Here is a 26,510-nt window from a genome sequence, read left to right on the forward strand (position 1 = left end):
CTGATCAGTCATTTTGAGAAATTTGGTTTCCAGACTACTCACAGTTTTGGGCCCGTAAAATGCCAGGGCAGTATAGGAACCCCACAAGTGACCCCATTTTAGAAAGAAGACACCCCAAGGTATTCTGTTAGGTGTATGATGAGTTCATAGAAGATTTAATTTTTTGTCACAAGTTAGCGGAAATTGATATGTATTGTTTTTTTTTTCACAAAGTGTCATTTTCCGCTAACTTTTCTTTACTTTAACTAAAAAAATCTTCTATGAACTCACCATACTCCTAACAGAATACCTTGGGGTGTCTTCTTTCTAAAATGGGGTCACTTGTGGGGTTCCTATACTGCCCTGGCATTTAAGGGGCCCTAAACCGTGAGCAGTAGTCTAGAATCCAAAGGCCTCAAAATGACCTGTGAATAGGACGTTAGGCCCCTTAGCGCACCTAGGTTGCAAAAAAGTGTCACATATGTGGTATCGCCGTACTCAGAAGAAGTAGTATATTGTGTTTTGGGGTGTATTTTTACACATACCCATGCTGGGTGGGAGAAATATCTCTGTAAAAGGACAATTGTGTGTAAAAAAAATCAAACAATTGTCATTTACAGAGATATTTCTCCCACCCAGCATGGGTATGTGTAAAAATACACCCCAAAACACATTATACTACTTCTCCTGAGTACGGCGGTACCACATGTGTGGCACTTTTTTGCACCCTAAGTGCGCTAAGAGGCCCAAAGTCCAATGAGTACCTTTAGGATTTCACAGGTCATTTTGCGACATTTGGTTTCAAGACTACTCCTCACGGTTTAGGGCCCCTAAAATGCCAGGGCAGTATAGGAACCCCACAAATGACCCCATTTTAGAAAGAAGACACCCCAAGGTATTCCGTTAGGAGTATGGTGAGTTCATAGAAGATTTTATTTTTTGTCATAAGTTAGCGGAAAATGACACTTTGTGAAAAAAAACAATTAAAATCAATTTCCGCTAACTTGTGACAAAAAAAAAAAAATCTTCTATGAACTCACCATCCTCCTAACGGAATACCTTGGGGTGTCTTCTTTCTAAAATGGGGTAATTTGTGGGGTTCCTATACTGTCCTGGCATTTTAGGGGCCCTAAACCGCGAGGAGTAGTCTTGAAACGAAATTTCTCAAAATGACCTGTGAAATCCTAAAGGTACTCATTGAACTTTGGGCCCCTTAGCGCAGTTAGGGTGCAAAAAAGTGCCACACATGTGGTATCGCCGTACTCAGGAGAAGTAGTATAATGTGTTTTGGGGTGTATTTTTCCACATACCCATGCTGAGTGGCAGAAATATCTCTATAAATAGACAATTGTGTTTAAAAAAAATAAAACAATTGTCATTTATGGAGATATTTCTCCCACCCAGCATGGGTATGTGTAAAAATACACCCCAAAACACATTATACTACTTCTCCTGAGTACGGCAATACCACATGTGTGGCACTTTTGGCCCCTTAGCGCAGTTAGGCTGCAAAAAAGTGCCACACATGTGGTATTGCCGTACTCAGGAGAAGTAGTATAATGTGTTTTGGGGTGTATTTTTACACATACCCATGCTGGGTGGGAGAAATATCTCCATAAATGACAATTGTTTTATTTTTTTTAAACACAATTGTCTATTTATAGAGATATTTCTGCCACTCAGCATGGGTATGTGGAAAAATACACCCCAAAACACATTATACTACTTCTCCTGAGTACGGCGATACCACATGTGTGGCACTTTTTTGCAGCCTAACTGCGCTAAGGGGCCAAAAGTCCAATGAGCATCTTTAGGCTTTACAGGGGTGCTTACAATTAGGCACCCCCCAAAATGCCAGGACAGTGAACACACCCCACAAATGACCCCATTTTGGAAAGTAGACACTTCAAGGTATTCAGAGAGGAGCATAGTGAGTCCGTGGCAGATTTCATTTTTTTTTTGTTGCAAGTTAGAAGAAATGGAAACTTTTTTTTCTTTTTTTTGTCAGAAAGTGTCATTTTCCGCTAACTTGTGACAAAAAATAAAATCTTCTATGAACTCACCATGCCTCTCACTGAATACTTTGGGATGTCTTCTTTCCAAAATGGGGTCATTTGGGGGGTATTTGTACTATCCTTGAATTTTATCCCCTCATGAAACCTGACCGGTGCGCAGAAAAGTCAGAGATGCTTGAAAATGGGAAAATTCACTTTTGGCACCATAGTTTGTAAACGCTATAACTTTTACCCAAACCAATAAATAATACACTGAATGGGGTTTTTTTTAATCAAAAACATGTTTGTCCACATTTTTCGCGCTGCATGTATACAGAAATTTTACTTTATTTGAAAAATGTCAGCACAGAAAGTTAAAAAAATCATTTTTTTTGCCAAAATTCATGTCTTTTTTGATGAATATAATAAAAAGTAAAACTCGCAGGAGCAATCAAATAGCATCAAAAGAAAGCTGTATTAGTGACAAGAAAAGGAGGTAAAATTCATTTAGGTGGTAGGTTGTATGACCGAGCATTAAACCGTGAAAGCTGCAGTGGTCTGAATGGAGAAAAAGGCTCTGGTCCTTAAGGGGCCAAAAGACTGTGGTCCTGAAGTGGTTAAAGGACCACTTTTGCACACAAAAAAAAAAAAAAAAAAATCGTTATTTAAAAAGCATACATATACAATGAACATTTCTTCCAGAGTAAATTGCTCTGTAAAAAGCACTCCCTGGAAAGGATTCATACAAAGGCACTGGCCATTCTCCATACTTGTTTGCACACTATTTTGGCATTTGGACTGAGCAACTGCCATTCAGTAAGGGCTCTTTCACATTAGGGCAGATTTTCTGCGTTTCAACGCAAAGGGTAAAGTTTGCGTTACCCAAGGTGAAATGAAAGTCCATAGACTTTCATTTTAGCTTTCACATATAACGCAGCCTTTTTGTGCGTTGCGTTACACTGCACCCAGGCGCAGTTTTTCAGCCAACGCTAGCTTTATGCGTTACAATGTTAGTCAATGTAAAACGCACACTATGCGCGTTTTCAATCCGTTAACGCAGGCAATCAGTCCCAGAATGCAACAGAGGAACAATGTAGAAAGTTGAAAACTAAAAGAAAAAAAAATTACCTGCGTTTTTCTATGTGCAGTAACGGATTGAAAACGGATTAAAAACGCACACTCACTGCAGTGCAACGCATATCAAAACGCATTAAAAGGCATACAACAAAACGCATGCTTTGAGCGTTCTCCAACGCAAGCTCTGATGTGAAAGAGCCCTCAGTACTTTTGTAAATAAATACCCGAGAAGATCCATTAGGAGATGGACTAGCCTAAAACCTGTCAGTGACATGGGAAAAATGTAATTAATAGTGCATATTACTCTGAGAAAAATATACATATTATGTGAGCAGTATATTTTAAATTTCAAATTTTTTTGCAATAGTTGTCCTTTGAAGGACAACTGTAGTGAGAGGTATATGAAGGCTGCCATATTTATTTCAATTTAGGCAGTACCAGTTGCCTGGCAGTCCTGCTGATTTATTTGGCTGCAGTAGTGTCTGAATCAGACCAGAAACAAGCATGCAGCTCCTGATCTGCATATGCTTGTTCAGGGTGTATTGTTAAACGTATTAGAGGCAGAGGAATAGCAGGACTGCTAGGCAACTAGTGTTGCTTAAAAGGAAATACATTTGGCAGCCTCCATACAGTTGTCCTTTAAGTTATGCTTTCCTAGCTCGGAAGTTAGCCATGCCCCACTTGCCCAGTCGGTACCTTTCCCCGCCATATTACACCTCCCATACATCTTTTCCTCCTACTGCGCTACCTAGATCATTAACTGGCTTCTGAACCAATGCAGAGGCCAAGTTTTGGTCACATGGAGTGTGGGGAGGAGCCCTTTCAATGGCCGTCTCCAGCACTGCTAAGGGCAAGTGCTGTTCAATATTCAGCTTTACCACCTGTTATGACTGTTCATTACAGAGTCATTAGAAGAGACACTGGCAAGGTGGTTACTAAGGGCCTGAACACACTAGCGCTTCTGTTTGCTTCTAAGTAACATGTCATTGTTATGCTGGGAATACACGGCTCAATTCTGAGCCATTTAGATGGCTCGATAGATAATTTCCGACACATCCGATCTCCTGCCCCATTGTTTCGCTGCTCGATTCCTCATTGAGGACAACTCAAAAAGATAAGAAAAGTGAGCGGAAGATTAGAGAATCACCTGCAGAATCGAGCCGTGTATGCCCAGCGTTAAACGTTATGCATGTTGCTAGAAAGCAGACAGACAGCTCCTGTATAGAATAAAGGAAATTGCTGCCTCCAGTGCTGGAGACAAGAATGATTAGAACAGACCACACCTCTGTAGAATTATGTCCAGTGACACTGATGCTATCAGTTGCCAGAGAAACTGGAAATAACCTCCAACACCAGATGGGAGCCAGGCTGTGCACAACCCCTGACAGGTGCCCTTAAATATCTTTGTGAAATGTTCAGTTGGTTAGTCGCTGTCTTCAATAATTATGAATGCAATCTGCATATTTATCAACACACATTATTTCAATCCTTAGTATTTCAGTTACAAAACCATGAATAATTTAGGGGTCTAAAATAAGTTTGGAAATCTAGCTTAGCATTGCATATTTTATGAGCTACATTTGAAGCCATATCTGCGAATGCATCTTTTTAATGAAAGTTTTCTTCTTTTTAATTGAACGTCAGGACGATGAAATAGCACTTCATTCCCTTCAAATAATATTAAGCCCGGGGCTAAAATTTCACTGTTTCACTGCTAAATTATTTATGTTTTATTCTGCTTCCTGCCTAGCTTAGCGAGTCTGATGGATGTATAAATCAGGGTGACAAGGCAGCTGCACCTTACTTTATTAAAGGTTTCCCAGGACTTCCGAGGTCCTGTGTACTCTGAAATGAGCACTTCAAATGCTTGAGAGGCTTACTGGCTAAAATACTTTACTTCTGGCCTATCGGATCTTTCCAAAGTTTTCTGGAATCCTTTAGTTTGGGGACCTGAAGGTATAATTTTTGTTTGATAGGTTTGTTGCACTGGATGTTTTGTTGCAGTGGGCTGGGTGTAATGATTAACAAACCTTGACGGCACTGGTTTTATAGATCAGCAAACCCTAACGTTTTTTTTTAATGTACTCTAAGGCCTGGAACCCACTGCAAACCGCAAACGCTAAACGCAACCGCTAGCGTTTTGTCTGAGCGGTTTGCAAGCGGATTCATGCGCGTTTTTGGTCGTGTTTTGCAACATTGTATTTTTTTCCCCAGCGGGTGCCTAGCGTTTTGCGTTTTGCGTTTTTATCCTGATTGGTCCTGTGAATTATTTTTCATTTTGTTACAGTGTGCTGAACCGCAAAACGCTAGCAAAACCGCTCAGTTTAGGTTTTGCTGAGCGTTTCTGCTAGCGTTTCAATACTTTGCATTGAAGCGCTAACGCTCCCAAAATGCTGCATGTCCTGCGTTTGCGTTTCTGAGAAACGCAAACGCTCCTGTGGAAGTTGCCCCATCCATTAACATTAGCCCAGCGTTTTGGCAAACTGCTAGCGTATCGCAGTGCTGCCAAAACGCTGCCAAAAGCGCTCCTGTGGGTTCCAGCCCTAAGAGGGTATTGTAGGTCCAACTCATACATTTAAAATGGAACTCTTCACGGTTGAAAACTCATCTTCCTCCCTTCGTCCTCCAGGACGGCCCCTCCTGAGATTGTGTAAGTCCCCCCTCCCAAATCGGAAACACCTTAAGAGAATTAAAATAATTAATTGATGCAGTATAAATCCCACCTCCTCACAATCTCCCACAGTTTTTTGTTTGTTTCCCAGACCTCACCACGGAAGCACCAGGGAAGGTTGTTCCTTTCAGTAGGGGAGCCTGTTGGCACCTGCTGCACCATTTTTATTGTTTTTTCTTTGTTTTTTTTATTTTTTTGTAAAGTATAATTTAGGCTTGTTACTGGTGTGCGGCCTAGAATAGGAAGCTAAGCAGGAGGTTACCTGTTTTTTTCCTATTTTGAATGAAGGGGACTGGAGAGGTTCCCTCTCTTCATTATACTTTCTGCGGGCATGGCGGCGGTAAGCAGAGATGCCGGATTTTCCGCATGCCCGAATATGACGCAAGTTTGCATGATAGGTCGCATGTATGCATCATTGGATACGCGTGAGCGCGTGGTGCGTACTGCGTCATGCATAAAACGTCATGCGTACTGATCGTGTTAGACGGCTGAAAGTGCGAGTTTTGTAAACCGCCATGGCCACGCTATACACGCAGACGCTACAGCTCTGAGGGGGTCATGGTGCAGTCAAGTGGGCCCACCACAGAAGCTCAGGAGAGTGCTGCAACTGGTGAGACTGAGCAGTCAGGTCACATCCACCGGTAAGCAAACACATTGCAGTGTTTATTGCAGACTCCTGTCATATTGTTAATGGGTACATGTTAGTAAGACTCTTGGTGTTTGAGTTGTTTTGTACTACAGAAACTCAAAAGCACTTCAAAGTCTAGCTGATGTACTAAATGTGGTTGCAAGTTGCCTGAAGGAACCTCTAAGACTTTGTTTGGTCTGTTATATCAAGTCTAAGTCTTATGCTCCTAGACCTGAAAGTACCACAGTAGCTTTATTTGACCTGATGAAACCCATGAAACAGGAAATGGCTACAACTTTCTCAGCTTTCAGGGCAGCTTTACCCTCTTGCCATATGCAGGCTACACCTTTTTGTTCTGGCAATTCCCTCGCACAGGGAAGCAGCCATATACATAATCAATTGCTTGATTGTTGGAATCATTTAAATCTGGGTCTCAAAGTAGATTTTTCCACAATCAGGGATTGTGCATTTGGATTGAAGCATGGCTGATTACAATGAATGGCTGTGGTGCGGATTATGCAAATACATGCATACATATTTTGGTTGGCCATAATATTCTGAAAGCAGTTATACTTTCATGTAATGATTTGTGCACAAATGTTATAACAAGTTTGGGTTTTCTGTTAATGATTTGTGTGCATACATTTTCAGACAATTATATGCATGCTTACTTTATCTGCCAGCAGGTGTGCTTTACAGATCCTGAATGCAATGCTACTTATCAGATAAGAATTATGTTCAGGGTTTAGCACATGGATATTCTGAATGCAATGGTGCATTTCAGATAGGAGTTATGTTCAGGGATTGGCAAATGTTCTGAATGCAATGCAGAATTACATGCAAAAAATATGCACAGAAACCTTCAGTTTGCAAAGCTAATTTTCAGATAACAATGGTGTGTAATAATTATACACAGACATTCTGTTTGCAATAGCAAGTGCTCTTTTCAGATAGTGATGCTGGTAGCAGGTGTGCTTTCAGAAGATAATTTTGTGCAGGGAATATGCACAGGAGTCAAGCTATTAGCAGATGTGTTTTTACTTATGTGCAGGGATTCTGCACATAGACATTTGAATTGCAACACTGTTTTTTTTTTGCATATAAATAGATGCAAGGTTGATGCATAAGTTATTCTGATGGCAAGTTTGTTTAAAAAAAAAAAAAAAAATTTTTTAAAGGGACAGTGGCTAGTGTGGTGGTTAAGGGCTCTACCTCTGACACTGGGGACTGGGATTAGTACCTTAGCTCTCCCTGTTCAGAAAACCTACACCTGTTCGGTAAGGAGTCCTTGGGCGAGGCTCTTTGGAACTGCTACTGCCTACTGAGCGTACCTTAATGGCTGCAGCTCAGACGCCTTCCGTCCGTCGGGACAGAAGCGCAACATAAATGCTGAGGCAGCAATTCAGGATTCAATCCCAAGTCTTTTTCATTTGCAGTCCTGAGTACTTCCTTGATGGGTTACAAGTGTTCCCAGGATCTTTATGAAAGAACATGATTTTAATAGCAGCAATCTGAGTATACAGAAGATATTTTCTAGCTTTACCTAGCTGTGAAAATGAAGGAAGACCTAAGATAATATGCAGGTTATTTTACAACTGTAGAGTATTTAGGATGGATCTGCAGAAAGGATTGGATCAAAAACACTCTGATAGTTTTTCAGAGCAAAGGTGGTCACAGACAAGCTATGTCTTTCATTTTGCCTGTATTCCAGTTGTTGCTTATGCACAAACTGTCTACAAAATATTTAAAACAGCAATTCTATGTCAGTGGTTGGATAGAGAAATCGATCTGGATGTCAGATCCAGTGACTCTCCCTAAAAATGGACTTCTCAACCAAATCTGCAATTGAATGGATTATAAAATCCATTCGTTATTACGACAGATGCAAGACTATGGAGTTGTACAGGGCATCGGAATCTCAATTAAATGCATGACAGGTATGCTTCACTGGAGAAAATATTCTCTTTAATCTACTGGCAGTCTGGAGTACTCTGCAGAAATGAGAGAATCGGTTGGAAAACAGATTCGTGAATCTTCACACTGAGGATTACACTTGTGACTCAATTTAAACTAACAAGTGGGACTTATAGTCCACCCATAATCTTAAACTTCCTATGCTCAGACATTCTGCTGGGCAGTGAACAAGGTGCTTCCTTGAGATCAGCTTATCTCAAAGGAAGGGATATTATTCTAGCATGTAGGTTGAGTTGCAAACAACCATCTCAGAACTGGCGTCCGAACAAATATGTTTGACAATTTGCAGCTACCTGGTTTCTGCTTGGAACAATGTTGTTCGTTTTTTCTCCAGAGAGTGTGAACACTTTTGTTGCGGCACTGGGGGGAGCATACGTTTGTTTTTTCCCCCTTGAAGGGTACTTCGAAAAGGGATGTAGGATCAGACCACAGGTATTCTTTTTGCATCAGACTGACCAAAACAGGTTTGGCACCTGCTGTAGCCCTACCTTTGGTAAAGGTGCCATTGTTCTTGCAGATCTTGGATGATCTTTGTGAGCATGGTCAGGCCATTTTATAGTGGCCTCTCGATATCTGAAGGCATGGTCTGTGTAAGAATTTATATGCTGGTTGCCATTGGCAACAGCACCACACACCTTTTGCTCCGGCACCAGAAACTCATCAGCATACAGGGGATAGAGCGGAGACGGCCTTCTTCACCTTTCAAAGGGCTTTATTAAGCATTCTTGTGTTGGCATGGGCATGTGACCCACCTCATTAATAAGCCATTGCTTTATAACCTAGTTACAAAGAATGCAATGTTTTGTAAATATAGGCTTTGTTTATGGTGTCCGTCTAACTGTCGGGGGCAGTTAGACCTGATAACCCATTATGTGGCCTTCCAAGAGGGACATGTTCCTGGTACATGACTGTATCATTTCTCTCCGAGAAAATCTGCTTAAAGAGACCCTGTATCTCAAGTCTTTACTAGACTTCAGTACCTGAGACTAGAATTCAAGTATACTTACATTCCAACAGTCTGCTCATCCTAAAGTGAGGCTGCCATTCGTCTGAATTAGTAAGGCTATCACTATACAGACTTAGTCCTTAGATGTTTGTTGGTGGTGACAGCGGTGGCCAGGTGTATTGGAGAAATACAGGCCCTATACATTTAACCACCATCCATGTCTGTCCTGAAGAATAGAATTGATTTCAGGTTACCGCTCTTATTTCTACGAAACTTAGGTCTGATTTCCACAAGGATCAGAGAATGTTTATCTTTTCCTTAAGTGCTAATTTCTCAATTAAAATAGAGGTAAATTAAGCTCACTGGATATGAGGGTGAAGCTACCGCATGGGCCTCTTATGTCACATTCATAAAGCTCTATCGTTTTGGATCTACCAAGAAATCAATCCTTGGAGTGGTCCTATCCTGAGAAGAGGTTCTATTCTAACTCTCATTGGTCACCTATGGTGGAGGCAAGCAGAAGCCAAAAAGTATGGTTACCGGTAATTAGTTTTCCACGTAGCCTCCACAACAAATGGATATACCCACCTAAATCCATTGCTAAATCTCCTACTGATTCAAGGTAATATTCAATGCACTCAGGATAGGTAGAATGAGGTGGTACTTATATTGCATCTTAGACTTCATGTCCCATTGGGAAGAACCAAGGACTGGAGAAATTCAGCTAACCTTCTGATAGCTTTCGGAGGTTCTAGAACAGGAGTTCAGGTTTCTAGAGCTACGGTGTCTAGATGGATTAAGGAGGTTATTACTCTTGCTTACTCAGAAGCTCAGGTAATAGCACCTGCTCATATTACAGCACACTCGACCAGATCTTTATCGACGTCATGGGCAGAAAGGTCAGGAGTCTCTTTGGAACAGATTGTCGGGCTGCGACATGGTCCAGGCATTCGACATTCGTTAAGCATTACGGAGTTAAACTCCTCTCCATTCAAGACCAATCTTTTGGTCGTAAAGTTCTGCAAGCAGTCATCCCACCCTAGGGTAAATTTCTCGCTAAATCTCAGGAGGGGCCGTCCTGGAGGACGAAGGGAGGAAGTGCCGGCTGCTTACCTGGTAGCAGTGTTCCGGCGAGTCCTCCAGGACGGCCGCCTAGTTCCCAACCCTGACTTTTAACTTTTATTTATAAGGGGAGTGTGGTTCGTTATTCTTCTCTTTGCATAAACTGTGGGAGATTGTGAGGAGGTGGGATTTATACTGCATCAATTAATTATTTTAATTCTCTTAAGGTGTTTCCGATTTGGGAGGGGGGACTTACACAATCTCAGGAGGGGCCGTCCTGGAGGACTCGCCGGAACACTGCTACCAGGTAAGCAGCCGGCACTTCTTTAAGTATTGATATAGCGTCGACATATTACGTAGCGCTGTACAGAGTATATTGTCTTGTCACTAACTGTCCCTCAGAGGGGCTTACAATCTAATCCCTACCATAGTGATATGTTTATGTATGTATCGTGTAGTGCATGTATCGTAGTCTAGGGCCAATTTTAGCGGGCAGCCAATTGACTTATCTGTGTGTTTTTTGGGATGTGGGAGGAAACCGGAGTGCCCGAAGGAAACCCGCGCAGACATGGGAAGAACATACAAATTCCTTGCAGATGTTGACCTGGCTGGGATTCGAACGGGGGACCCAGCGCTGCAAGGGGAGAGCGCTAACCACTATGCTACTGTGCTGCTCTACTGTATTGAATATATAAAAATTAGCAAAGTCGCCTCAACAGCAGCAAAAACAGGGTTTGGCCTGGCACCTACAGGAGCGACACTTCACATTTGGGAAATAACCGCGATTTCCAGTATCGCGAAGTGCTGCAATTGTATGCCTGATACCCGGAGTGGTCGCTATTTGCCCATAATTGCCTCCAATGCAATCGCCGCAGCACCTGTGATTGCTATTTGGTGTATTCTCTGTAGCTCCTGTGGAATCGCCATAGTTGCCTTTAATTAGCATAGAGTGGCTAAAAGCTCCTGTGGTACCAGCTCTAAATGTAAACTTCTCATGATAAAACACATCTAATTAAGGGTGCCTTTTCAGAATATGGGGTGGGTTGATGTGATGACTCTAACACTGTTCAGCTTTAGTATCTGGCCTAGAGACTTGTACTGTGAGATGTAGCAACCTAACAAAAACATTCTGTTCTTAGACCCTACCTATAGTTAGACCCCGACTCCTCAGTTTATGAAACCACCGACTCCAGGTAGGCAAAAATTTCTCAGACTCCACAGCCCTGGATGTACTACAAAGACACAGCACTAGTGGCAGAAGCACCACGCAGACCCAACACTACAAGTGACAGACAGCACAAGAGGCATATCCCCCCCCCCCCCCCCTTCCTAATCCCCAAAACACACATGCACAGCACAAGTCACGTTTACATAGTTTACACAGCATTTCTATCTGCAAACAGCTTCAACAGTGTATGAATATTTATTCATGTGATACAATGAGGGCAGCGATGTTCTGTTAGTCACATTGTCAAAGGATGAGAGTTGGAGATGCTATCCGCTTACCTGTGAGTAAATTCAGTCCCCTCTCCTCCTCCCCTCTGCCTCTGAAATCAATGGCTAGTAACACCTCCCCCTGCCTAGACTGAGCTCCTATAAGCTCTTGCTTCTATCTGAAAATGCCAAGGCACTGTGAAAAGCTGTGGGCGAGGCTTGTTTAGTTTATAGGGCATTAGAGTATTAAAACAAAACAAAAGTATTTGGCTTGAGGAATGCGCTATAAACTATATGAAAGGAACACAATTATGCAATGAGTAAAAAAGTTTATCTCTGATCCACTTTAAGCTTGAGTGGTGAAGTCTGTAATTAGTAATGCTGTTTACCGGTTTTACAGCTGCCCCACTCCCTCTATCTTTACACCGCTTCACTTTCTCCAGTCACTTACAATTTACTGTAGCCCTGGATCTATTCCTTCATGTAGTTGGCCGTAGGCGGGCTCAAAGAAAGTGGCTGCAGCTGTGGGCGGAGACTAAGAGCAGTGCTGTGTGCAGACCCTGTGAAGAGGAGGAGGAGTCTGGGCAGGGCTGCTGCAGGAAAAACAAGAGTGTTGAGTTTGGCGTGGCTGTGCTGAACTTACTGGTGCCGATGGGGAAAGAAAGGGGATGGGAACTCTAATCTTGTATGCTGTTTGCAGAAGGAGGCGCCCATATATATATATATATATATATATATATATATATATATTTGACAAGATTTTATAGAAAGCAATTTTTTTGCAGTTTGTTTCCATTTTACCCTTGATTAACCATTGCTTATTTTCTATTCTTAGTTAGATCGCTTTAAAGAGCCTCCTGCATACGGGCCCATGTGTGATATTTTGTGGTCAGATCCCCTGGAAGACTTTGGGAACGAGAAAAGCCAAGAACATTTTACTCACAACACAGTTAGAGGGTGTTCTTATTTTTACAGGTAAGTAGCATGTGTGCAGGTTAGTAAAACATTCTGTGACAAGTGTTGTAGACCTATCAAGTACTGCTAAACTAAAGCATATGATTTGGCACGGAAGTACTGACAGCAGTAAAGAACGCTATAGATGATTAGTAGCTGCTGTATAGTTGTACTATAGTTAGTATAGTATGTAGCCTTGGGCTTTAAGAGTAAGCTAGCCTATTCCTCTTCCACATATAATGTTGGTCATGACAGGGGGCCTGCTCATTGGTTGTTCTTTTGTTAAAGGGAAGGTCCAAGCAAAATAAAAAAGAGTTTCACTTACCTGGGGCTTCTAACCGCCTCATGCAGCCATCCTGTGCCCTTGTAGTCACTCACTGCTGCTCCAGTCCCCCGCTGGCAGCATGCCGACCTCGGAGGTCGGCGGGACGCATTGCGTACATTTTTACGCATTCCCGCTAGTGTAGGAACATTAATACATTTTTACGCGTTAGTGGTTCAATGCGTAAATTTTTACGCATTGAACCACTAACGCGTAAAAATGTATGCAATAATGTTCCTGCACTAGCGGGAATACGTAAAAATGTACGCAATGCGGCCCACCGACCTCCGAGGCCGGCATGCTGCCAGCAGGGGACTGGAGCCGCAGTGTGTGACTACGAGGGCACAGCATGGCTGCATGGGGCTGGTAGAAGCCCCAGGTAAGTGAAACTCATTTTTTTTTATTTTGCTTGGCCCTTCCCTTTAAGGATGAACATTCCTACTGCAACCTCAACTTATTCTAGGCTTCTAACTTAGCCAATGGTGTCGTTGTGTAATCTCCTATTAGTAACACGCACGCACCTGAGTTGTGACAGGATGCCAAGTTTCTGGAGAGGAGTCCTTATGGAGCAGTCAGGTGATTACTACAGAATGCATCTTTCCTCAGACTGGCACCCTTGCCACATACTGGGGTCAAGTGCACATTGCTATGGTAATGCACATTATGCCATTGCACTACTAGGGTATTGCTTGCTGCCCCCCTGCTGTTAGTACTATTAAAATTGTAGTATGCTACCTCTGCATGTCAACTTTACCGTTGCTATGTGCATCAGGCCTGTAGAAAGTAAAGAATTGGCTAGTTGTTGTCACACGCATTTAAAATCCAGATGTGTTGTGACGGTCCGTAGTTAAGCATTAACTAACCAGTTCATGTCACTAAACTTCGACCAGGATGAAAAAAATATCATCAAATATAGAGAAATAAAAAGAAAATAACCCTAAACTAAAATGGCTATAGCAATATATATCCATACGACTGTGTGCATTGTACTCCTGGTTATATATAGTTCCAACATTTTAATTCAGGATTTTAGGTCAAAAGGCTCATTTAATAAGCATTGTGTTCATTCCCTTACACAGTTGATCTAATTTGCTTTCATTCTTGACACCAAGAGGAGCATGCTGATACTTTAAGCTGAAGCTTAATAGGATTTGTCCTGGCAGTTGTGACTTGTGTGGTCTGCTTGACCCTGCTAGTTATTCCTGAGGCAATGTGTAGCCCATAGTTATGTGATATATGCTTCCTACGCTTTGCATACAGTCACCTTCAGGGTCATCAGAGGACAGACTGGTAACCCGTAACCTTTGCCAGTGATGTGTCTCGAATTCCAGAATCCATTGTAGCGATTTCCAGAGATACAGTTTGTGTGGAAAGCTGAATGATGCTGCAGTGCTGTGGTGTTCTGCGAAGCGGTCTTATAACAGCCAGTAAACCATGGTAACTGTTTTAATAATTAATCCATTTTTAGTGGTTTCAGGGCATCTTATCACTGGAACAGTCTGTTTAGTTGTACATATTGTAATAAGACCGATATGTCTTACAATGTCACAGTTCTAGATATCTCTGATGCACAAGTGCATCCGTGTCTTTATTTTATTTTAAGAATAATTAAAACTTAAGCCTAAATTAAATTTGAAAGATTGTATGCTCATGACTGTGGATGGAAGAAGGGCCTGCGGCAATATTGAAGCCATGGGTATCCTCCCTCTTAATCTTTGTCACAAGAAATTATCTCAATATTTGTGTTGAAAGGCCCTTTAGAAGTATTCTGTTATATGCTAGCTGTTCATGTTAAAGTGGTTCATAATGGTTAGGAATGCTGAGAACTAACACCAGGCCAAGGACAAATATCTTTATTGGGCTTCAATAAGTTCTAACCATGCAAGAACTGCTTAGTCATAGGAAAATGCTGCATCCAGTGCAGGCAGGTTTCACACTCTAATTTGCGGCCAAAGTCTGGAGCTACATACACTAGCTGATGTTTTGTGAGCATATTTAGCTTTTTTTTTTTTTTTTTTTTTTGGATAATATTTTTTGAGAACATGAACAGGGAAATCCTAAACATGAAAGTCAAGAACATGAAGAAACCTAGATCAGCATCATGGTATCCTACCTAATAAAACCCCACTGTCCCTGCATCCCCTGTCCCTGTGTCAGTGCTTTTTGCCAGCACACCTGTGCGGCACACGAATGTTACAAACAGGAGGACAAGAGCAGGGGGGTGGCCGTTGGTGTGCGTGGCGGTGAGCGCTGCTGTCCAACGGGGAGTGCGGCCGGCGTCCTTGGGAAGGGGGTTGCGTCCCAGCCCTAGCGCCAGTTTTTTTTTTTTTTTTAATGGGTGGGCTAATTAACTAGTAGTACAAAAGAGGATGATTGACATACCAAGAAGTACAGTATAGATAGGAGTGCAATTAAAGAGATTTGGTCACAATAGGTATTGCCATGTAGGTGGTAGGTAGACTTATCAATTGCCTCTGTGGTCTAACAAATAATAATATCTTCAATTATCCTGATAGACATACAGAAAAGTGAGAAAGGGAAAAAAAAGAGAAATAGGAGGAAGTAAGGAAAACTAGAAGGTAAGGGGGGAAAAAACAAGGGAGTGAGGGAAGAAAAGGCAAAACAGAAGGAAACGAGCATTTTTATCTTGAATGTATGTAGAACTCTCATCAGCAAGACAGTAGAAGATGACTATCCTGGCCTCATGGGTCAGTTAGTCCTTATATCAGAAGTTGCCCTCATTCTTAGGGCATCTAATATTGTTTTTCTTTCCTCTGCATAAGGAAGAACCTCCTTGTAGAAAAGAGGTGGTAGATGACCGTCAGATTTGATCGTAGTGATGAAATCAGTTGTGAATAGTATTTCCTTTCTAACCATTTTACCTCCAATTTTCTGCCTCTCCCACTCTCCCAACCTAATATAGGGATTGACCCCAAATCCACACCCCACCCCAAACCACACAAGCACACTCCTTCATCTATGGGGGTTCTTAGCTCCACCTACTGCCACAAGCCAATATGCTGTTGTTAACACCGCACCCCGAAGCTTTGTTGGGAACTAGTTAGATTTTTGTATTCATTTATTTTATTCAGTGGTAAAGTGGTGTGTTTTTGATACAACCTGTGAAAATACTTGCTTTTATTGCTTAAAGTGGACCTGAACTCTTACACAGGACAGAAGGAAAACAGATATGCAGCCTGTACGTATTTAGAGAGTTTAGCCTGTCTAATTCTACCTCATCTGTGACTAATCACAACTTGTAATTTGATCTCTCCCCTGTCTGCTGACTGCCACGGCAGATAAGCTCATTTGAAAGCACAGGATGTTAACAATATGTCTGCTTCTGTGAAAGAAGAAACACTGCAGATAGGATGTGTATCAGCTGTTGGGGCCCATTCATACTACAGCGTTTTGCCGGCGATTTCGGCAAAACGCTCAAGTGCTAGCGCTTTTTAAGACACTAGTGCAATGATACCTTATGGGCCCGTTCTCACTTCAGCGATTTGCGTTAATTGCCGACGATTAACGTAAATCACCAAAGGCAAACGTGTAGCCTGCACCATTTTCAGGCGATTTCCCGGCGATTGCGTTTCAGTGCTATAGAAGCACTAAACGCTTTAGGGGAAAAATTGCTGCAGTGTCCTGTGATTTTTCTGCGTTAAATCGTGGAAAAATCACTCCCGCAAAACGTTTTGCGCTTTTAAGTGTAATTGGGCCCTAACAGTTTTTTTCTTTGAGGTTTTTATGCTGTTGCTTATCTTTTTAGAGCAGGTCCAGGGCCACTTTAAACTACATTGAAACAAAAGGTTACCATTTGAACACACTGCCCCCTGAGCTGTCAGATGGTGTATTTAAAGAGGAACTGTCGCAAAAATCTTAAAATGTAAAACCTAAAAATAAGTACATTTCTTCCAGAGTAAAATCAGCTATATATTACTTTTCTCCTATGTTGCTGTCACTTACAGTAAGTAGTAGAAATTTGACATTGATAGGTTTTGGGCTTGTCAATCTCTTCATGGGGGATTCTCAGAATGGCCTTTATTCTTTATAAAGACATTCCCTGAAGATGATTTAAAGTGGATCCGAGATAAACTTTTACTCATTGCATAATTGTGTTCCTTTCATATAGTTTATAGGGCATTCCTCAAGCCAAATACTTTTTTTTTGTTTTAATACTCTAATTCCCTATAAACTAAACAAGCCTCGCCCACAGCTTTTCACAGTGCCTTGGTATTTTCAGACAGTAGCAGGGGCTTACAGGAGCTCAGTCTGGGCAGGAGGAGGGGGAGGTGTTACTAGCCAGAGATTTCAGAGGCAGAGGGGAGGAGGAGAGGGGACTGAATTTACACAGAGGCAAGCTGATAGCCTCTCCTGATAGCTGATAGCAGCCTGTGACAAACATAACATGGCTTCCCCCATTGTATCACAGGAAGAAATAATCATATTCTCTTGAAGCTGTTTGCAGATAGATATGCAAACTATCTAAACTTTAGGTAACATACAGTGGCTTGCAAATGTATTCAGCCCCCTTGAAGTTTTCCACATTTTGTCACGTTACTGCCACAAACATGAATCAATTTTATTGGAATTCTACGTGAAAGACCAATACAAAGTGGTGTACACGTGAGAAGTGGAACGAAAATCATACATTATTCCAAACATATTTTACAAATCAATAGCTGTAAAGTGGGGTGTGCTTAATTATTCAGCCCCCTGAGTCAATACTTTGTAGAACCACCTTTTGCTGCAATTGCAGCTGCCAGTCTTTTTAGGGTATGTCTCTACCAGCTTTGCACATCTAGAGACTGAAATCCTTGCCCATTCTTCTTTGCAAAACCGATCCAGCTCAGTCAGATTAGATGGACAGCGTTTGTGAAGAGCAGTTTTCAGATCTTGCCACAGATTCTCGATTGGATTTAGATCTGGACTTTGACTGGGCCATTCTAACACATGGATATGTTTTGATTTAAACCATTCTATTGTTGCCCTGACTTTATCTTTAGGCTGCTGGAAGGTGAACCACCGCCCCAGTCTCAAGTCTTTTGCAGACTCCAAGAGGTTTTCTTCCAAGATTGCCCTGTAGTTGGCTCCATCCATCTTCCCATCAACTCTGACCAGCTTCCCTGTCCCTGCAGAAGAGAATCACCCCCAGAGCATGATGCTGCCACCACCATATTTGACAGTGGGGATGGTGTGTTCAGAGTGATGTGCAGTGTTAGTTTTCTGCCACACATAGCGTTTTGCATTTTGGCCAAAAAGTTCCATTTTGGTCTCATCTGACCAGAGCACCTTCTTCCACATGTTTGCTGTGTCCCCCACATGGCTTGTGGCAAACTGCATACGGGACTTCTTATGCTTTTCTGTTAACAATGGTTTTCTTCTTGTCACTCTTCCATAAGAGCCAACTTTGTGCAGTGCACGACTAATAGTTGTCCTATGGACAGCTTCTCTCACCTGAGCTGTATATCTCTGCAGCTCGTCCAGAGTCACCATGGGCCTCTTAACTGCATTTCTGATCAGCGCTCTCCTTGTTCGGCCTGTGAGTTTAGGTGGATGACCTTGTCTTTAGGTTTACAGTTGTGTGCCATACTCCTTTCATTTCTGAATGATCGCTTGAACAGTGCTCCGTGGGATGTTCAAGGCTTTGGAAATCTTTTTGTAGCCTAAGCCTGCTTTAAATTCCTCAATAGCTATCCCAGTCCTGTCTGGTGTGTTCTTTGGACTTCATGGTGTTGTTGCTCCCAATATTCTCTTAGACAATCTCTGAGGCCATCACAGAGTAGCTGTATTTGTACGGACATTAGATTACACACAGGTGCACTCTATTTAGTCATTAGCACCCATCAGGCAATGTCTATGGGCAACTGATTGCACTCAGACCAAAGGGGGCAGAATAATTAGGCACACTCCATTTTACAGTTATTGGTTTGTAAAAAATGTTTTGAATGATGTATGATTTTCGTTCCACTTCTCATGTGTACACCACTTTGTATTTGTCTTTCACATGGAATTCCAATAAAATTGATTCATGTTTGTGGCAGTAATGTGACAAAATGTGGAAAACTTCAAGGGGGCCGAATACTTTTGCAAGCCACTGTATATAGACAAGTTACTTGTTATAGATAGTTTTTCATCTCGGATCCGCTTTAAACACTGATGCTGGCCAGCTACCCTGCTCACTGTACACTTCTTTAGCAGTTAGACGGAGCAACTGAAAATCACTAACTGCTTTTAAAAATAAAGAAAACTCTGGGAACCCCCCCATGAGAAAATGGGCTAGTCCAAAATCTGTTGGTAATGTCAGATTTCTACTACCTACTGTGACAGCAACATAGGAGTAAGTAATTTATGGCTCATTTTACTCTGGAAGAAATGTACTTATTTGCATATGTTTACATGTATTTAAAATTTTAAGATTTTCGCAACAGAGGTCCTTTGAATCTATGCTTGGAGATTAATGTAATTTTGCTCCCTTTTTTTTTACCTTGGAAAATGGTGCATATTGGTGCTCTGTATTTTTTTATAAACGTATGGATGTTTTAATATGGAATAAGCTTATTGTGCTCAAGGCTAAATAGGAATGTTAAAGTAGGGCATGTTGCAGTGGCAGAATAGGCCAGTGTTCTTGTGTAGAACTTGTACTTGTGTGTGAATGGAGAAGCAGCTGTGATCTTTATCTCTGTCACGGTTTCCATGGCTCAAGAGAGACTCTTAGGGTTAGATGCTTAGCGTGTTCTATTTTAGAAACCAACTATAAAAGTCACCTGCTTATATTAGTATTTTCTTTGTACCAATGTTTCAGATTTTTGCAGCACATTAGTAGTTTCCTCAGTAAAGTAAGACTCGGGCTAGGTTCACGCGTTTATTGTGAGTGTGAACTGCAATGGAGACTGGACATACTGTAGACTTTAATAACAAGCCTGCATGCAGCGAGTTAGAATAATATGATCGGTTACAGCACAGAACTGTGAACAGGCCCATAGAATTTTATGTGGAATGAGTTGACATGCAGGCCTTAAAGTAAATCCTATAGGGTTTTTTTTTTTTTTGGGGGGGGGGGGGTTGGCAATTCTTGTCGGGACCAAGAATATCTAGGTGAGAAGTAGGGAGAGACCCGGTAGCTCAATGGTGCAGTATCGTCAAGTATAGGGAGGTTAAAATTATATAGATATATACTTACAAAGGTGGATTGCAGTTCCTGCAACCACAGTATAGGCCTGCAGGAAATTAACCATCCTTACTCTGTACTCCAGGTCCTGCTGGATACTGGCTGGTCGCTCTCCTGTAGTACGATAGACTTTCCAGAAAAATTGCAAAGCTTTTACCTCCAAAGGAGGTCTGACTGGGAATGGGTAGGATGGAGGCACGTCATGTGTGTTCTATTTTAGTATTTTAAAATATAAATTAAAAAAATACTAGAAAGAGAGGTAATTGCTTACATCTCCAGACGATATAGACATCAGTTCAACTGGTAAAGTTTTTATTATAAAAGCAATCTGACAACGCGTTTCACGAGTCATGGCCCGCTTCTTCAGGTCAATACAAAATGCCTTCATAGCAGAGGGGATAGCGTGTAGGCGCCTCTAATACTAAAATAGAACACACCTTGGGTGCCTCCATCCTACCCATCAAACCTCTAGACCGCTATAGTATAAAACAGTTGTTACTACAGGAAACAGTATCTTCCTGATCTTTAAAACCATAGCAGTTCCCTTTGTCCTGTGTTTATAGAGCAATGTGACCCACTGAAAGGTCCAGGGATTGTCATGAGTGCCTAATACCTATGAACATTAGTTCACACCTTCATCACATCATGGCTGGACTATTGCAATGCCATATATGCAGGCCTTCCAAATAAAGACTTACACCGCCTGCAGCTAGTACAGAATTCTGCCGCAAGACTATTAACAAGTCAACCCCCGCCATTGCCACAGAACACCAATCCTTTGCTCACTACACTGGCTACCCATAACAATATGGAAAATCCTTTTAAAAATTGGCATGCTAACATTAAAATCCCTATGCGATCTAGGACCCACTATACCTAAAGGATTTGTTTCAACTGCGTCGCACCTCCCACAAACTCATGTCAACAGGATCCAATAACTTAACCACCCCCAGAATCCAACTAAAAACCTGTGGAGCCAGAGCATTCTGCTGCCCCTACACAAATTCTTTGGAATGCCATACTTAATCAAGACGGCTCCTACCCTGGAGACGTTTAAATCAAAACTGAAAAGCCACCTGTTTAGTCTGGAATTTATGTTCTCATAACCTTTTCCCCTGTACACAGCTCTATGTATTGACCTCCGACAAGCTCATGCGCTTTGGGTCCTACAAGGAAAAATCGCTTTACAAATGTTTCGCCCTTGTTGATGAATTGGGGACCCAAAGAAGATTCATTGTTTGCCCCACAACAGCCTCTCAGTTTATACGCAGTTAATTTATGTGTAAAAGCCTGTCTGTTAACTCGGGCTCTGCCGTAGACCTTAATGTGGGGTGATAACATTTTGGTGTTGGGGCTCGGCTATTGTAAAGTAGAACTTCGGACATTGGTGCAGCATGAGGCAGGTTGTACAACCAACACTGGGGCTCTGCTATTATATAATTATTTAATGCACTGCATCTTTGTAACTGTATACAGATTAGCTTTGAGGACCTTTAGATACTTTGTTTTGTTTCATTTTTAGTTTTTAATATTTCAAAAAAATATCTAGTAGAACAGAAATGAGCAAGTCTAATTATATGGTTCCACTGTGGGATATTTAGGTATGTGACTTGAGCACATTCATGAGAATGTCTCCCAACTGGTTTGGCTTTATTTTGAACCAGGTTTAAGTTACAAAGCAGGATTGCAAGAGGTTTTAGTACTATAGTGTATAGCACTGGTGCAATATTTCTATCTGCTTGCTCACAACGTGGTAGACTATTGACTATAAGCCCTGCACTATGTTCTACTTAATAGTTCACCACTAACATCACTTATGTGCTGAAGCCTTAAAAATGATAATGCATTTTAAGTGAGATAAAACTTTAATACATTTTAAGTGATTTACTTTTATATGAATTTTGCAATTTTTAATGCTTGCTTTCCCATAAATATCCGTACAAGGACATCATAGCAAATGTTGAAACTGAAAAATGATTGTTTTTAAAAGTATATACTCATTTTTAATTTGACGTTTGCATGGTTAAAATACTTGACTGCAAGCAGGTTAGTTTAGCATCTGAACTCTTTGAACTCTTTTATTATGCAGTTATGTAGTTTTAGCACATGCAGAATGTAGTGTGGCAGTTTCATGCTAAAAGGCTTTCCATGAAAAAGACATCACCTGGATGGCAGCATGTGGTATCATGTGCACTTGTGCGCCCCACACCGTCATGTGCTGGCTTTTGCAATGTGCGTCGAAAGCAAGTGTGTGATGATTCTTCTCTTCTTTTACAGTGAAAATGTGGCCCCATTTCTAAAAAAAAAAAAAAAAAAAAATTTTAAACTTTGATGCATCAGACCTCAGTTTTTCTCTTTGTAGTTTTCAGCCTTAAAGGAACTTTGCCCCAGAGAAGGTGGCAGTGTTTCTGGATCATATTTATGTTTCCTTATTTACATTGCAGAAGATGTTAGAGCTGTTATACTATATATAATAATGTATTTAAGATGATGAAATACCTAAATTCTGTATTTATTGATTTTATGTTGAGGAATGTTGTTCTTACATTTTTGCACTGTGTGCCCAATACAATGTTTCACAGAGTGATGTATCCCTCCCAATCTTTGTTTGAGAGTCCCAGATCTAAGGGGGTGCTCCTTTTCTTTTTCTTTTTTTTTCAATAATACCCAATCATATTAATGACCTTTTACCAATTAACTTATTTAGTTGTGAGATGTTGAAATGGTCCATCAGGTTTGTTTGTTTGCAACATTTTTGGAAATGGGCTTGTAGTAAAGTCTGTGTTATCTTCAGCATTATATCCTTCTGCTTGCTTCCTGTTTACCCTTAATGGATCTTAAATAAAAACTAATGTAAGCATGTGCTGGTTTTACTTACTTGCTCAGCTTTTTTTTTTGCTTGTTTTTTTTTTTTTTTTTTTTACCCAAGTAAGCGGCTATTAGCAGTTTGATTACTTTAGTTATCTGGAGCAGCTTTCATTATTGCAACATTAACCTAGATGCCACTGGGTAAATCCTTTTTTTTTTTTTTTTTTCCAACAGTAAATTATAATGAGGTCAAGGCTGTCTCTGTCTACTGGTGTATATTCACTTTAACACTCATATATAAACCTACTTTTGATCAGGGAAAATGCTTTCCTTTCTCTTTGTTCCTGGTGCTTATGAAAGAAGATGTCTCTCCTAATTTGCTTTGTTGCTTTGAAGAAAACACTTTTCTGCTCTCAGGGTCTAACCTGATATGCAACATTTTTTCAAACAGAGTCACTTTACAAATACATTTTCTTTTTGTTGCCAGAAAGAACCACTTTGCAGCCACAATCTAGGAAAACTGGATCAATGAGTTTTGTTTTTTTTTGTCTTAGCAAGGATCACAGATATTAGATGTTTTGACTCATAAAGTGAATCTTTTTAAACTATTTCTTTGATTGTAGTTATTGTAGATTACGTTGGTGTCATGATTCTGCTCTGTAACTCAGTATTGCTTAACCCTTGCGTCCTTGGCTATGCTTTCCTGCAGCTGCCACTAGTTCTGGGGCAGGCCACTTCCATGATACTTTGCTCCTTCTAACTTGCTATTATGTGAGAGCTGCTGTTATGCTAGGTACACACCATACAATTTTCTGTTAGATTTACCTGCCAGTACGATTTTTTTCCAACATGTCTAATGTGAATTTCGATTGATTTTCCAATCTTTTTTAATCGATTTTCATAGAACTGAGCAAAAATCGATCAAAAAAACGATAGAAAAAAAAGATTTATTGGAAGTTTCCTTCCAATATTTTGACAACTGTAAACTGTCATACCACTCACTTTTATAAAAGTGGAGTTCATGTACTCTATTACACATACAGTATGTGCCAAGGACACGGTCAAAACGCACTATAGCCCCTGTGGTTTCTTCTTGCGCCTCTGTTCTTTATTGATGTGTTATAACTGCCTCTGAAATGGTGGACCTCTACAGAGGCTGTCAGTTTAGCTGAGCTTATTTTTAGCCTCTTCTAATAGATATCTGATTTCTGAATTCCTTGCATATTTATGGCACAGATTTGTGCAATCGTTCAGAATGCCTCACCCCTTCTGAGGTCACTCTAAGCTTCCTGTGATTGTCTACATGCAAAGCAGTACCTGGAATTCACATTACATTATTTAAAGAGTAACTGTTCAGCATAAAATCCAAAATCAATTCTGTATTAGTAGCTGTTATAGAAGTAAAATTGAAGCTATCCAGGCAATGCAAAAGTTTGAAATCAATCTCACTTTTTTTCCCCCCAATAGAGTATCATTTTCCATGCCCCAGGTTCTTATCTTCTACAACTGCCGCAGAAAGGAAGTTGCAGTGCATGCCAATTCAGCCTGATTGGCTGAAGCCTCTATCCCTCGCGGTTTCTCCTCCCACACCTCTGTGATTGACTGCCCTGTTCTTCACTTCACTATGGTGGTTGCAGCTGCTAGTGTGCAGGGAGGGGGGCCAGCACCTGTCCTCTGTCACTGTCTTCGGCCCCTTCCTGCAGTGTGCCATGTCCGCCGAGCTCCAGCTGCCTCTGCCTCCCCCCGCATCCCCTCTCCTCCCCGCTCTATTACAGAGCACAGCTGAACTGATGGTTCCGGAAGTAGTGCAGAGAGCATAGACGGGAACTCCAGCTCCTGGAACCATGAGTAGGTTAGTCTGTGTGCTGTGCCTTAATTCCTCCCCGCTGTGCTCTGTAATAGTGCGAGGAGGAGAGGGGATGCTGAGGGGGAATCCTTTAGTAGCCTTTTGGACCCAAGATTGCCCCTGCCAGCAACAGAATTCTTTTCAATTATTATAGTAAAATCACTGAAATCAAAATGATGACAGTACAATACATCTGTTATGTAAGTAGAGCAAGTAATTATCTACTTATATACGTGTTGTATGGCTAATAGCTGTTCTTTAACATGTAATGTCTGAAAGCCAAAATGTTTAGCTACAGCTTCCAGTCCAGACAAGGTTGTAGCATTGTGGGCCGCAACAACGGGAATTCCTGCTCCAGGCTTTTGTAGAAATCCGTGTGCTGTATGGCTCAGAAAATAGGAGAATTCACAACATATTAATATTTCACTTACCAATAGCTAATTCGTGCTTTTAAACAGCTGCAGCAGACAAGCCTGTAATTTATACAGCTGGCTAGTGAGAGACATGTTGGGTAATGCTGCCCTCTAGCTAAATGTGCAGCTGAATGCACGCATAGAGTAACTCAAATGCAGTTCTTTTTTCAAGGGTCTTGGTCTATTTTGAGAGTGGTGTTTATGTTCTAGCTTTGTGGGTTATGGTAACAATTATATGCCATTATTCTAAGATGTAAACCGTATAGCTTGGACTACGAGGCAACTTAAAATTGTTCTCAAAAAATGTCCATGCTGGCACTAGTGCTTAATTCTTTTAGCGCTCATGTGAAAGGTTAATTTCCTTTTGTGCAGGGCTAAGAGTAACCTTAAGAGGACAGCAATAACGAGCTAGGTATATCCAGCTTTACCAATACATCTCCCTTCCCACAGAAAGGATTGTGGAAAGTTGTGCTCTGACATTTCCCATTGACATAATGTTTACAAGGGTTGGTCAATGAGATAATCAAAATTGTAATTTTCCACAGTTAGAACACATAGGGCATGGTTCAAAAAGCTTTTTCTTCTGTTTTCTTCACATTATCTGTGTTACATTTTAACCACTTAAGGAGCAAAGGCTTAAACAACCCTAAAGACCAGGCCATTTTACACAAAATGGGCCACTGCAGCTTTAAGGTCTCGCTGCAGGGCCGTACAACTCAGCAGACAAGTGATTACCCCTCCCTTTTATGCTCAACAGAGCTTTCTGTTCTGCATAGGCCTAAGCCCCTTTTCCACGGGCAGTTTATAGGCAGTGAACAGCCTCTCAAACGCTCACAACTGCTTGCTGCTTCCTGGCAACTTCTTGCTGAGTACACCGTTCAACTGCCCGTGAGAATAGGCCCTAAGGGTTAAATGACAATTGAACCAAGAGGGATAATGGAGGATGCCATATTTCCTTTTAGGCTGCTTTCACAGTGGGACATTATAGGCGCATGTTAGAGCAGCCTGTAACGCAGCCCAACTCACAGTAGTGAAAAATCAATGGGCTGTGCACAGTGCCCACGTTGCGTTACAGTGTAACGCTGGACGTTCAAAGAAAGTGCAGCATGCTATGCGTTATATGTGGTTTTAGCTGCGTTAGACTGTTTGCACATGCTCAGTAAGGGGAGAGTCCGCTATTGTTCCTAGCCACATGGCTAATATTCACTACACTGTAGTGTTGTCCAGATCATGA

General features: G+C 41.4%; 1 protein-coding gene across 4 annotated transcripts in view; it reads left to right on the forward strand.

The window, feature by feature from the left end:
• The window catches only part of PPP3CA (protein phosphatase 3 catalytic subunit alpha), a 338,286-nt gene that overhangs the window by 260,866 nt on the left and 50,910 nt on the right, over nt 1-26,510 (forward strand). For all 4 annotated transcript variants that reach the window (XM_068231640.1, XM_068231655.1, XM_068231648.1 and 1 more), the window contains exon 6: nt 12,601-12,740. In XM_068231640.1, the coding sequence (XP_068087741.1) occupies nt 12,601-12,740 (140 nt within the window). The remainder of the gene's footprint in view (nt 1-12,600; nt 12,741-26,510) is intronic.

This window comes from Hyperolius riggenbachi, chromosome 1, assembly GCF_040937935.1.
Source record: "Hyperolius riggenbachi isolate aHypRig1 chromosome 1, aHypRig1.pri, whole genome shotgun sequence".
Taxonomy (NCBI): Eukaryota; Metazoa; Chordata; class Amphibia; order Anura; family Hyperoliidae; genus Hyperolius; species Hyperolius riggenbachi.